The sequence below is a fragment of the Archocentrus centrarchus genome, unplaced genomic scaffold (genome assembly GCF_007364275.1).
Source record: "Archocentrus centrarchus isolate MPI-CPG fArcCen1 unplaced genomic scaffold, fArcCen1 scaffold_48_ctg1, whole genome shotgun sequence".
NCBI lineage: Eukaryota > Metazoa > Chordata > Actinopteri > Cichliformes > Cichlidae > Archocentrus > Archocentrus centrarchus.
Genome location: NW_022060272.1, coordinates 960,174 through 975,072, shown reverse-complemented (window position 1 = coordinate 975,072; position 14,899 = coordinate 960,174). Strand labels below are relative to the sequence as shown.

Genomic DNA, 14,899 nt, shown 5'->3' with positions numbered 1-14,899 from the left:
AATGACATGAACCTGAGGTCAGCTACATCGACATTATCAATTAACTTGTTTTTTCCAAAGGTGTTGATGAGCACCAGATTCAAAGCAATAAAATCAATAAAGTAATGCTTAAAAAACAAGGCAACGTTATTTTCCTTAAACCAGCTGTAGAGCCGAGCCAGAGCATCGGCCAAGCTAAGCACTTAGCATGGGTCATGCTAATGGAAAGTGGAGTGGTGGAGACAGTCAGCTGTTCCTGTATCGCCTGATTAGGGAAATCATGTAGTGATGCTGCAGCTGAACATTCTGATATCCAGATCAGGTACATCACTGATCTGGATATCAGAATGTTCAGATCACTGAAGCAGAAACACTGGACTGGTAGTATAATTTTGGGGAAAAAGAACAAATTTACTTAATAAAATAATATGAAAAAATGTACAGACTGGTGTAGTGACAACTGACAACAGCACAAGTTGAATCCAAGCTCATGTTCCAAATAATAAAGCCGCCCGTTACAGCACAAAGTAACCGAATTTTGTCATTAACGCTGGCTCTAACTTTGGGTAACCGGAAGTATAAAACCGTACAGCGGAAGTAGCCGTCTGTCATGGCAGCCTACGTGTCCAGAAACCCGTGGATAACATACAGTACAAAGAGCTGAAGAAAATCAAGTGTTGGTAAATGAACTGGTTCTTATACAATATTTTTCTGCTCTACTTGAGCACTTGATACAACATGGCTCATTCACCCATTCACACAAGCTACTCCTAAGTGCTTTCTATCTAAAATTTACATGCATTCATACAACGATGAACACATTGGAGAGCAACTTGGATACTTTGGCATGTGGACTGGAGCAGCCAGGGATCAAACATCGACCTTCCGATTAGTGGATGGCCTGCTGATGGCAGCGTCGCTAGCAAATTTATAATGTATCTATTTTTATATACATTCTATTTTATTTTCTGCTATAGTTTTAGAAGTTTTAGTTTATATTTTTAGAAAGTGTGACTTTCTACTGCATGGCACTGAATAGGCGTGACCCTCCAATTTTCCGTATAATGACAAAGAAAGGCGTTCTATTTTATTTTGTCTATTCTATTCTATCTATCTTATTCTAACTGTTCTGATAGTGATTAGCTAACTGCTGAAACTCTCAGCCTGGGCTGACGGCACTTCAGCAAGGCACAGCGTCAGGTGATCAACCGCTGGCTAGAGCCCTGCATCTATCATGCAGATACAATGAAGAGAGTGAAAGATTTTTTTATTTTGCTCTTAGGTCAGGTGAATAAAAGTGTACGTAGTATCCTGTTGAATTAATTTTTGTGCTTTAGTATTTTCATATTTTCTTCCAAGAGATGCACTGAAACTCTAAACTGTGGGAGATCAGCGCAAAAACATATAACAACAAACCTAATCAGACACTTAAATGATCTTCACCCAGCAGAACATGGGCATTTTAAAGAAGTATCAGTATCAGATCCAAATGGGAATACCTGGAAAAGAAAAGCTGAGATGTTGATGATTTGTCTCATCTTTAATGTCAAACCCAAATGTGTTCAGTCTATAGCAAAAATAAAGGGATTGGCCTCACTGTTCCAACACTTTTGGAGGAGAGTGTAAATCCTGCTTTTGTTTGGTAAGGTAAAATGTCAGGTAAAAGTGGGTGGACAGAAACTCATTTTTACCCTTTTTTTTTTTTTTTAAGCCTGTCTTGTTTGGCAGGTTTTGCAAGCACAATTATGATCTGAATGCACTGCCAAACATATTTGCTCTTCTGTAGATTCTCTGTAGGCTCCTGTTTTTTCTTTTCTTTTCTTTATTTATTTGTGTTATTTTTCATATAAATGTATATGTATTGTAGCAATGCTGGAGTTGACAGGCTGGAAAACAAAAAAAGAAAGAAAAAGGGAACAGAGAGGACAGAGTACACGTAGAAAACCACAATGATTCATCAACTGCTGCACCTGTAAAAAAAAAACAAGAAGAAAAAAGAAAAGGTACCTGGAAAAAATATACATGTGAAAAGAAACAAAAGACAAACTAACAATCTTGTTGTGTTGTTGTTTGCATGAGAAAGAGAGTGTGAATGTTTAAAATTTACTTAATAATGCTCATTTTCAGCTAATTATTTGTACTTCTTTCCAGTAACAGAACACATTATTTCCAGTTGTTTCAATTATAAACGATCCTGTAACAGTTTGGGGGAAAATGTAAAGTTTAATCATTTGTTTTGTTATAAAACTAAAATTTTGCATTGTATATGTTATCACTTATTACAAAAAAACTGCAATCAGCAAAAATTGATATTGGCAGGTCACTCACCTATCCAAATCATTGAATTCAAGTGTTTCAATCACTTGTATGGCCACAGGTGTATAAACCAAGCACCTCGGCATGCCGACTGCTTCATTTCTGAAAGAATGAGTCGCTCTCAGGAGCTCAGTGAATTTCAGCGTGGTACCGTGGATAGGATGATACCTGTGCAACAAGTTCAGTCATGAAATTTTCTCTCTGCTAAATATTCCACATTCCTCTGTTAGTGGGATTATAAAAAAGTGGAAGTGATTGGGAACGACAGCAACTCAGCCATGAAGTGTTACATCAAACCACAGAGCGGGGTGAGCGGATGCTGACATGCATAGTTCGCAGAAGTCACCAACTTTCTGCAGCGTCAAATGCTACAGACCTCCGGGAGTTCCAGTTGGACCCTTAGTTCCAGTGAAAGCAACTCTTAATGCTTCAGCATACCAAGACATTTGGGACAATTTCATGCTCCCAACAGTTTGGGGATGGCCCCTTCCTGTTCCAACATGACTGCACACCAGTGCACAAAGCAGGTCCATAAACACATGGATGAGCAAGTTTGGTCTGACTGGCCTGCACAGAGTCCTGACCTCAAGCCAATAAAACACCTTTGGGATGAATTAGAGTGGAGACTGTGAGCCAGGCCTTCTTGTCCAACATCAGTGTCTGACCTCACAAATGCGCTTCGGGACGAATGGTCAAATATTCCCATAAACACTCCTAAACCATGTGGAACACCTTCCCGGAGAGCCAAAGCTGTTATAGCTGCAAAGGGTGGGCCAGCATCATACCCTCTGGATTAAGAATGGGATGTCAATCAAATTCATATTTGTGTGAAGGCAGATGAATGAATACTTTTGGCAATTTAGTGTTTATTACACTAACTAGTCGATAAAATACCTACCCTCCTATCTCTGACTACAATTGACTAAAATTGCACTGTGCTAACAATAACCTGAGCTGTAAATATGACTGACTAATTGACTAACTCTCCATATGAATGGCTTTATTTCCACAGACGGGGCAGTAGTAATACTATGTGTCTTGAGTGCATCTCGTCATGTAGCGCAACAACTCTGTTGAATGAGGGACTCTGCCCTCTGTTCTCTCAGGAAAGAAGAGCATCAAGCAGTAAAGTGTGTGTGTGTGTGTGTGTGTGTGTTTGTGTGTGTGTGTGTGTGTGTGTGTGTGTGTGTGTGTGTGTGTGTGTTTGAAGGGTGACAACTGCATTGTTTTAACATAACAGTCAATGGTAATGCCTGCATGCTAACTGGGACCACAGAGACAAGTCAAAGTGTGCAGATGACCCACTTCCAGTGCCTATGCAAACTGGGTCAAATCTTCTAATGAGACTGACCTAAGCTGAAATGCAGCCATTTCTTCTCAAGAATCTTTTCTAATTACATTTTTGTCTGTTTCAGCAGCAAATGCATGACATTTATTGCTTTCATAATGTGCTCTGGACAGTGTCAAACTTAGTGGGAATGAAGGCCTGTACCTTTTTTTTTCCTGTTACATATTCTTGCACCAACAAGAATTTCTTTGTGGTGTGGAAAATAGCAGCTGCTGTGTATATTTAGAATCTTCTGGTTTTTGTTTCTAATTTAGCACATTTTTAAAGAACTACAATAATCAACAACTTTGACTAATTATAAACTTGAAACGTCATGTACGTTCCTGTTACTCACACTTTTACTTTTCACTCAGCAGTTGCAGCACAAAGTAACTCTGTGGCACTTCCATATTTAACAAAGCCATTGTTTCACAGCCTTTTTTCCCAACCAGACATGTATTGTCATGTTTAGATAGATAGATACTATTATGTTACAGCAGGAAGAAAATAGTACCGTCTTTAGTAACTTTAGTCGAAAATTTAAAACTCTACAGAGCCTTGAAGGCACCAAACATGATTCTGTGTGACTGTGCCATAGAACTGCATTAAAGTCAAATTGCAAGTGAAATTTATCCCTGTCCCTTTGTGTCATAGTACCTTCTAAAATGTTAGCAAGGCAGAAACATGCTAATCTTTACTACCAACACCCTATCCATCCAAAAACACGCACATTTTATTCAGTCATAAAACTACCCTACAAAGGCGATGAACAGTAACCAGGCCTATGTAACAACCCCAGGTTTCTTTTCATTTCAGCGCTGTAGCCAGGCTGACAGTCAGCGATCTATTGAGCCAAGTATTTAACTTTAGCTACTAATGACTTCATTAATTTCTTCAATTAAATTTTAACCATCAGAGAAAACATTTTTCATGACCATCCAACCAATTTGTCATTAAGCACAGCAACATTAATAAATGCTGATATTTAGCTTCTTTCCAATCGATCTTTCTACACTAACTTCAATAATAACGTCTTTCTCCAAATCTTCATCAAGTCTATTAGACCCCCATTCCTACAAGACTGCTCACAGATGTTTTACCATTGATTCATAATACAGCTTGAAATATGTTCAGTTTATCTCTATTAACAGGTTTTGTACCACAGGCTCTCAAGGTGACTGTAATTAAACCATTACTTAAAAGCTTTTACTTGACCCAGCTGTCTTAGCTAATTATAATCCAATCTCCAAACTTCTTATTTCTAACATTCTTGAAAGAGTAGTTTTAAAACTGCGAACGGATCATCTGCAAAAAAATGACTTATTTGAAAAATCGTTTGGTTTCAGAATTTACCATAGCAGAGAAGCAGCATTCATGAAGATGACTAGTTTATTAAGGACCTTCTTGTGGCTCCTGACACTGGACTCGTCTGTGCTTGACCTCAGTGCAGCCTTCAATACTACAATATTTTACTACAGAGACTAGAACACAATGTTGGACAAAGGGAATGTGCTGTGCTGGTTTAAATTGTATTTATCTGAAAGATTTCAAGTTGTGCATGCAAATGGGGCGTCCTCCTCACCCACAAAATACAGTTATAGAGTTCCACAGATTTCTGTGCCTGGACCAATGCCTTTTACATTATACATGCTTCCCCTGGGCAATATTATTAGAAAACACTACATTTTCACATTTTTAATTCAGAAGACACAAATTTGATTGTGTCTGATTGAACTACAGCTGTGTCTTAATGACACAAAGGCCTGGATGTCCTGGAATTTTTATGATTGAGCTATGATTCAGTGGAGTCACCAGGCTAGTAGTGTTGTTCATTTAAATCCACCATCTGCCGGGGCCTTTCAAAGTGGAGTTTGCGTATTCCCTTGTGTCTGCGTGGGTTCTCTCCAGATACTTCCTCCCACAGTCCAAAGACATGCAGTTAGTGGGGTTAGGTTAACTGGGTGAATTGCCCAGTGTGACTGCTTGTTTTCTCTCTGCGACAGACTAGCAACTTGTTCAGGGTGTATCCTGCCTCTTGCTGTATGACAGCTGCAATAGGCTCCAGCCTCCCTGCAACCCTGGAAAGGATAAGTGGAAGAAAATGGATGGATGGATGCTTTTGTCTTTCTCTTTCTCTATCATTATCAATTTTTCTTTTAAAGATCCAAATTTGAAAGCAGACCATAGGTTGACCAGGACTTTAAGGCATCAGTCTACTCTATCTATCTATATCTATATCTATTTATACTGCATAATAATTTCCATTTAACTTTGCTCCAACAGTTCATCCACTGGATATTGTCTTCTCTCTGCTATCCCTGCTGGTGCCCCCCTCTCCCCCTCTCCAAACTGGCACAAGCAATGGTGTAACAGTAACCCATTTACAGTGATAGAAAAGTGGGTCGGCCACAGGGCTCCACTGCCAGAAGGAAACATTGCGCAGGTTTTCCATATCTCACCCAGATTTTCATAGATTTATTGGACAGTAAAGGCCATTTCTGTGTGGAGGGAGGGGTGTTGGTGCATTCAGGTTGGTTTGGATTTTTCCATTTCGCAAACTGACTGCAACTGTTTTAGACCTGCAAACATTGATGGTTTTTTGTTTGTTTGTTTTATTTTGATTTTTTTAATTAATTTTTTTTGTGTCTATATGTGGGTGGTTGTGGTTATTTATTTTTTTTTTTTTTAATTTGATATTCTATTGTTGAGATTTTATGTATGTAACCTACCAAGGGACTGCAGATGTAAATTAGCTTTAAGCTAACTCTGGTAGAATGCATCAAATGGTAACATTTATGTTAATATTGTACATGGTCCCTTTTTAAATAAATTAAAGTTTTAAAGTTAAAGTTAGAAGGGCCCATTTTTCACAAATGTTTGTAAAGGCAAGCAGCTTGGCTTTTATGTGCCTGTGCCAGTCAGACTGAACAAATCAAAGAACTGAAACATTACGAGGTGTGGCCTAATACTTTCTTACATACGGCCAAAAGCTGTGTTTGACAAAAGGCATGTCATATAATATATTTTATCTCTTGTGTGCAGATACGGTCAAGTTAAAGTTGGAAATACAAATACTCTTAAGCACAACGTGAGTTCTGACAGCATGTACAAAATGTAACACAAAATTCCTAAAATAAAATTTACTTGGGCGCCTGGGTGGCTTAGTGGTGAAGCCGGCGACCACATACATATGCCGCGTTGCGGTGCGGGCAGCGCGGGTTTGCGTCCCGGCCTGTCGCCAATTTTCCCGCGTGTCTTCCCCTGTATCTTTCCCCCATTTGGCCAATGTGGCCAAAAACGCGGAAAAAAAAAAGAAATAAAACTGACTTTAACAACAAAAATTCATTTTTTAAAGACATAACCTGTAAAATTCCATAATATCATTCTCTGTCAAGAGAAATTAAAGAAAGCTGCCTAAGAAATTTCAGTTTTAATGAAAAAAAGGTGGCCATCCCACGATACACTGACTTTCAAGCTTGTTAGAATTGTACAACCTCAGTTTTTGTCTTATAGACTGCATTTCAGTTTGTTTGCACAGGTTTAATAAACTGCTGCACTTATTTCCCTTTTTTTTTATTTTTTTATTTTTTACTGTGCACCTTTTGCACAGTACTGTATTAAACTGCAAACAGTAAATATGCCTTTTTTAAACAGATGTGACTTGGTTTGTAGTGTGTGAGATTTTTTATTATATAAATGATTATGAAGTCCAGAAATATTGGTGGATTTCTGGTGAACATAGATTTCAGACAGAGAAGGTTGAAGATGGGTTAGATGGCCCCGGCTTTGTCCCCAGCCCTTCCTCCCCCCGTACTCACAGATTGAGGTTGTACTGGTTTTGCGGGTGTAATCCTTTAGATTTGAGCCCTCAGTCCTGATCATGATGATCCACAGAGGTCTGTAATTCTTATACCATCTGTCACCACTTGTTCACATCACGATCATCCCTAAAGCAGATCTGTTACAATTAAACTGCATCCCTTACAGAGTAATTCTGGGCTGCTGGGTCTGTTTATGTAAATTTCCATTATGACTCTTCATTTCTGTCATGTTCGCAGATAAAGCACCATGGGGAAAGGCTGCATGACAGCGAGCAAGTACTTCTTGTTCCTCTTTAACCTCATCATCTTTGTGAGTATTTTTCATTTACTAATGATTCATAATAATGTTCTGTTACAGAAAAAAATGCACTTTTAAAACAGTGTTAGAGCAGCTGTATGTTTATAGTTGGGTTTATTATTCCATGTGATAATACACCAAATATTGTCATTTTGTAATTAAGAGTGGGAACACTGCCAGTCCTGTATTTTAGAAAATTTTGATTTGCCTTCTACCCAAAAAATAATGATATGATTATTGTTATCCATGGATTCAAAAATGTATTGTTTTTACAAAAAAAAGCAGAAAAAATAGTAAAGCACATTGATCTGATTTTGATTTTGATTAAGATGCTAAATTACAACTATTTACTTTAAGAATTAGTGGTTGAATATTATGCTTGATTAATTTCTAACTTCTCTAGTGTGCTGGCTCAAATTTGGGTATAAAAACATGAATTCAGTAACTTTTGGTTTTAAACAAGTTTTTTTTAAAGATTTCTAAAATATTTGCATTTTCTTGTTTTTATAACTGGTGGTCTAATAAATTTGTTAAGCACTGCATCCAGGTGGTCTGATAAATATATACACTGCTCAAAAAAAATGAAAGGAACACTTTGAAAACACGTCAGATCTCAATGGCAAAAACAATCATGCTGCATATCTGTACTGATATGGACTGGGTAATGTGTTCTTTAAGGCTAAATTCAGTTCAGATCTGGACCAGGGCATCATGGAGCTCCTGGACAGTCTGAGATGCAACCTGGCATCGTCGGATGGACTGAAACATAACGTCCCAGAGGTGTTCTATTGGATTTAGGTCAGGTGAGCGTGGGGGCCAGTCAGTGGTATCAATTCTTTCATCCTCTAGGAGCTGCGTGCATACTCTTACCACATGAGGCCGAGCATTATCGTGCACCAGGAGGACCCACTGCACCAGTGTAGGGTCTGACAGTGGCTCCAAGGATTTCATTCTGATGCCTGATGGTAGTCAGGGTGCCGTTGCCTATCCTGTAGATGTCTGTGCACCCCTCCATGGATATGGACCAGACCATCATTGACCCACCACTAAACCAGTCATGCTGAGTGTTAAAGGCAGCATAATGTTCTCTACAGCTTCAGGGTGAAGCTGTGAAATCTGTGAAAAGCACAAAGTGCCAGCGGTAGGCTTGCCACTTGTGGTATTCTATTGCAAGTGCCAATTGGGTTCCACAGTGCCAGTGAGCCCTGTGCTCACTGCCCTGCTGGAGGTCATTTTGTAGCTCCGTGTTCATCCTTTTTCTCCTTGCACAAAGGAGCAGATACTGGTTGTGCTGATGGGTTGAGGACCTTCTACAGCCCTGTCCTAGAGTAACTGCCTGTCTCCAGGAATCTCCTCCAGGAGCTCTTGAGACTGTACTGGGAGACACAGCAAAGCTTCTGGCAGTGGCACGTATTGATGTGCTATCCTGGAGGAGTTGGATTACCTGTGCAACCTCTGTAGGGTCCAGGTATCACTGCATGCTACCAGTAGTGACACTGACCCAAGCCAAATGCAGAACAAGTGGAAAAACAGTCAGAAAAGATGAGGAGGGGAAACATATCAGTGACCTCCAGCTTTAAAACCATTCCTGTTTTGGGGATTGTCTCATTGTTGCCCCTCTAGTGCACCTGGTGTTAATTTTATGAACACCAAAGCAGCTGAAACTGATGAATAACCCACTCTGCTACTTAACTGACCACATCGATATCCCAGAAGTTTAACTGACTTGATGCTAAACTCTGATTAAACAGTGCCCCTTTCAATTTTTGAGCAGTATAAAATACATATTCATCATTTAGTAGCCCAAAGTAGCGCTCTAAAAGAAACCTTCACTACCTTTTCTTGTGTCCTTCCATTAACTAGTTAATGAAAACCGGAGTTATTGGAAGTTAGACTTGGATCCTGACAGACTTCAAACTTGAAAGCAGAAAGTCTCGGGTTCTTACCTGTTACAGTCCTGGTATCCAGAGACATCCTGACAAAATAAAGGAAAAATGTCAAGAAATTCATCAGCTCAGGGCAGTCTGCTAACCCAGTTCTCATGCATGTATGTATTCACGTATATATTTAATTTCTGACATTGTGTGTATCCTCCAGCTGTTCGGGGCCGCCATCATGGGCTTTGGACTTTGGCTTCTCCTGGACAATCAGAGCTTCATCGTTGTCCTGAGTAAGTGCTTGATCAGGTTTCAGGTCACCTGTAGTTCTGCATGTTTTATTGAAGTCAGTTCTCTGTGTGCTGCTCTGATTCATTGTTTGGTGTGACTGCTACTAAAGCAGAAACAATATACTGTATTTTCTCAATAAATCACGTGTGGATTGCATTCGGGCCACAACAAAAGGAGCCTGATGATTAACAGCCTGAAACAGGCCGTGTTCTGGCTGCATGCTCTCACTGTGTGTTTGTGCGACAGGAGGAAAAAAGAAGAAACACACAAATGATTTACTTCTTTGAACTGTTAAAACACAAACTATATGAGTCAGGCAGAAGTAAAAGGATTTCACTTTTGCTGGGAATTCTGTCCAGTAAATTCTAGATTTAAGATGTTTATATTACTATTTTTTTTTATTTTAAACAATCAACAAAAACCAATTAAAATACTATGAAACAAAACCACATAATGTAATTTAGAGACAGTTTACCATGAAATCAGTTTTACAGAAATGACATTTATTAGTGAATGTATGTGTTTTTTATATCCAAGGTACCAATATTGGTTTCTGTTACTCTGTATCATAGACATTAATTTGCTGCAGTTTTGTTACAGAAACTGTGAAATGTCCAATGATATTGATGGGTCGTAGATTTCAGCTTCAGATTGTGATGCTTGGAGTTGGTAAAAATGGATTTTGTTGCAGTTTTAAACAGAGATTAAATGTGTTTTTTCAGCCCTGTGACATTTGTGTGGATAATTCATGTACTTCAGAAGTTATGAGGGCTCAAAAAAATTGTGGGTTTATGTAATAATAATGTAATTATGTGTGTGCTACGTAGTGTCTGTTTCCTAAACTTCCTACAGACTGCCTAGTTATTCCATCAGCAATAACTATTGTGTTGGCTATATGGACTTTGTTTTATATGCTGTCACCTACTATGTTATGCAATGTGGACACATTTTTATTTTTTTATTAGTTTATTTGACAGGGACAGTGTACATTCATTAACATTACTGTAAATGCACCAGAATTTCATCTGTTGTCTCTGGACACATCTTAAAATTGTCTACCTAAAAAACAACAATAAGAGGATTACAATGAACGAATATAAAAGAGCAATACAACATAAACACCTTTTTAACCGCCACTCAAAATGAATATATTTACATTAACATAAACTATAACAAACTATTCAACAGCCTGTTTTTCAAACCTATAAATGAGGGAATTGATGGATCACTGTCAGGGTGATGTTCAGTGCGGACAAATTATGTTTAATATGTAAAATATGTAAACTGTGAAGTGCTGTCGGTCCTGCTGCTTAACTTCTTCCTGGAAAGAGGAAGCTGATGTCGATATGGTCGACTAAACTTTGGACTACGTTTTAATTATCTGTGACTATTTCATATCCTTAAACGCATATTTATTATTGCAAGCGTGATGATAAACTGAAACCCTAAGCTTGCCCTAACCCTAACTAGGGCAGCACCGATCCAGTATTTGTACCAGACTCAAATAGCTGGGTCATTTAGCTCTGACAATGAGCCGATCCAAGGGGCTGATCTATTTTAGTTAGTCCATGTTTGCAATGTCACACTTGAGCAGCAGTGTGCCTACCAGGTTGGGGAGCAAAGGTAGCAGCCAGATAGCTAACAAAAGGGATGAGCGGGACTTAAACATTGATGACTGTGTGTCTGTGCAGAGCAGAGCACACGGTCATGGTCACTGAGGATTCTCATTAACCTTGTTATAGACCAAAATAACACCTGGTGGTGACAGCATCAAAATTCTTGAGGGATAAAAAATTAAAGCACAAAAACGAGACAAAACATCACCAAAGAAATGAGGAAAACTGGACCAAACTAAATGTCAGATGACTGAAGTCTGATTAAAGCTGAAACCAAAATTAAAAAAAGAAAATCACTTTAGATACACAACATTTGTTTATAGCAATCCAACAACTGAAGAGCTGCTGTTTGCTATGACATAGCAGTGTGTAGATATAATATCAAATTTTACTTTCAGCAGTAATTTATTAATGTGGTAAAAACAGATTAATAGAAAGAGAAAGATGAGCAGTGTCAGTGAGACAAAAAGGCACAGAGACGACTGAAGAAGGGTTGATGGAGAAATATAGAGACAGGCAGCGAGCGAGTGTAATACAGAGAGAGTGGAACAGCGAGCGTCACTGACGATGTGTGTCTGTCATCCATGGCTGCTCAGCAGGTGTCCTCCTCAGACACTGGGCTCTTTCTGCTCTGTCCAGCATCAGTATGCATCACATCAGCCTGGTGCGCTCGCTGCCTTACTCATCACTACACACTCGCAGCCCACAATACATCACAGCCTGGAGCGAGCTGAGAGGACGGACCCACGGACTGATAGTGGACTGATAGCGTGAATCCAGAGATTTGAGCTCAGGAATGCGGTCATACAACGCCAACCACATGAAGTGGCAAGTTCAAATGAGATGTGTGTCTGCACATAAATGAGACGTGCAGACACAGTTTAGCTTTGTGTCTGTACATAAAGGCGTATTGATGCTCAGTGGAACATTTTATGAACCAAGGCCGTGGCCTGTCTGGGCTTGCCAATGATCACACTGGCTTTGAGGGTAAATCAATGGGCCTGGTGCAGCATGGGAGAGATGAAATCAGGCTACTGCAACCAGATTATTGTACAGACAAAGCACTGAGTCACAACAAGAACAAAACAAGATCTAATTTTGGCTTTATCCCTCAGACAGAAATCACCCATGTGTAACGCTGTCAATGTGCAGTTGTAAAGTTTGTGAAGCCTTTGTAATTTTGGTATTTCTTCATAAATATAACTTAAAATATCATCAGATTTTAACACAAGTTCTTGAAGCAGAAAAAAGAAAAAGGGAATCCAATAAATTAGGCTTGATAAATTAGGCTTGGTGTTTTGCTTACTGAGAAAAATCTGTGGGAGGCAAAAGTATGTGAATCTCTAGAATTAGCAGTAAACTAAAAGGTGAAATTAGAGTGAGCTGTTTTCAGTCAGTGGGATGTAAAGCCGGTGTGATTTAGTGCTTTTATTTAAAGAACATATGTCAAGATCTTTACAAGTCTTGTGGTGTTAATTATTGTAAGTGTATTGTGGAATAAACAAAGATTTCTTAGAATTCTAGAAACAGTTTTTGATGTGCATCAGGCTGTAAAAGGTTATGAAGCTGTCACTGAACGGGTCAGTGAGACTGTTGCTAACCTCTGCAGGACTCCTGTGGAGATCATTATGGAGAAGGATTCATGCTGCAGCAGGACAGTGAACAAACACACCTTAAAGGAAGGAAGGGAGGGAATAAATATTGAGCAGAATTAAGTTTAACTTATTGTTGGCTTGACCCGCCAACAGAACTCTGGTTTTCGATGTGACCCCTTGGAAAAATTAATTACCTATCCCTGCCCTAGATAGAGCTCCCACAGCCAGAGGGCAAGAACCCCTGAGAACCAGAGGCAACCGGCAGCCGGCCGCGCCACAGGCCGGCCACCCTGGCCCCTGGCCCCTGGCCAAGGACGGGGCCCCTGGTGCCCTAGAGCCACATTAACACTAACTTGTGAGAGAGGGCGTCGGCATGGGTGCCTCTTAAGTTCCACTCTTTTTGCATTGTCTGATTAATAGGAACTAATTGGCTTAGATTAGTGTCTGAATCTTAAAGTACACTCACTGTAATAAAAACCTATCATGGAATACAGAAGAACAACGGCGATTCGCACATTTACACACATGACACAATTACTGTGTAACTTTAATGCGCGGATGAGTCAGGATCTGATGGTAAATGATATTTCGTCTGCATACAGGTTGGCTGTAGCATAGATTTCAGGTTTACATGGAGGAATAGTTCATCATAAAGCAGCTCTCCTCTGGATGAATCCTGCCTCCACCTGAGCTGCCAGATATACCTGTGACTGTGAGTCTGTGAAAAGCCGTAGAATTCAAAATTCACCAGGGAACGAGTGAGGGAGAGAGACAGCATCAAAGTTAGAGAGACAGAGAACTGGCCCACAAGAAAGCATGAAAAAGAGAAGACACATCCAGAGAGGAGAGAGCTGGAACTGAAACCGCTGACGATGGTCAGACAGACGACTTCACATTCTTAAATTTGGTCTGAAATTTATCACTTTGCACTGTCAGAATTGAATCATGTAAACTTGTCACTGAGGTGAATCACGAGTATTTTAGCCTTAGAAACAAATTACAACTCAAATGTGCATTTGCATGTGGGCACAGGTGCAACTGATGCACTTTGCTACTTGAACAAAAAGCACCTCTTTTTCTTATACCTCTGAGTATACAGCTGATGGTATCCTAGCCATAGTCAAATGTTCGGATGGCTTGCAGTTTGTAACCTGAGATCTTTGCTGCTCCTCAGATAACTCCTCAGGTGTGAAGTTGGCCTGCTACATTCTGATAGGAGTCGGGGCTTTCTCCATGCTCCTAAGTTTCCTCGGGTGCTTGGGGGCCATTTATGAGATCCGCTGTCTGCTGGGCCTGGTGAGTATGTGTGTGTGTGGCTTCATCTTTTAAACATGATAACAAAGGGATTTACTGTTGAAATGTACAACAGTGTGAAGCCTTTTCAGAAGTTAATGGGTGGGAGTTCTTAATGGAGACCATAAGCTCTGTTGTGCTGATGTAGTGTTGTATATAACAAAAAGCCCAATTTACTACTGCAGTAGTTAATTTTTATTTATTTGTCATATGTAAGTTAACACAGGATCAACATTACAATGAAATGGTTTTGCCAAGACAAAGAAAACCTATCTAAGCAGCGTTACTGCACATGAGAACTCTGACAGTTGGAAGCGGCAGTCAGGTTGATTTTGATGGCATGACAGTAAGCCTCCATAGGAAGTATAAGCGCTGACAAGCCTTCCTGATCACAATGTCTGTGTGAAGAGTTGAGGAGAGATCCGAGAAACTGCTGCCCCTTTCGACCTCAGCACCGCTGATGTGGATGGGCCGGTGTCCTTCTCT

General features: G+C 39.7%; 1 protein-coding gene across 1 annotated transcript in view; it reads left to right on the top strand.

Moving 5' to 3' along the window:
* The window catches only part of LOC115777295 (CD82 antigen-like), a 37,584-nt gene that overhangs the window by 10,688 nt on the left and 11,997 nt on the right, over window positions 1-14,899 (top strand). Inside the window, exons 2-4 of the mRNA XM_030725150.1 lie at window positions 7,681-7,753; window positions 9,839-9,911; window positions 14,295-14,416. Of these exons, the coding sequence (XP_030581010.1) occupies window positions 7,691-7,753; window positions 9,839-9,911; window positions 14,295-14,416 (258 nt within the window). The 5' untranslated portion in view covers window positions 7,681-7,690. The remainder of the gene's footprint in view (window positions 1-7,680; window positions 7,754-9,838; window positions 9,912-14,294; window positions 14,417-14,899) is intronic.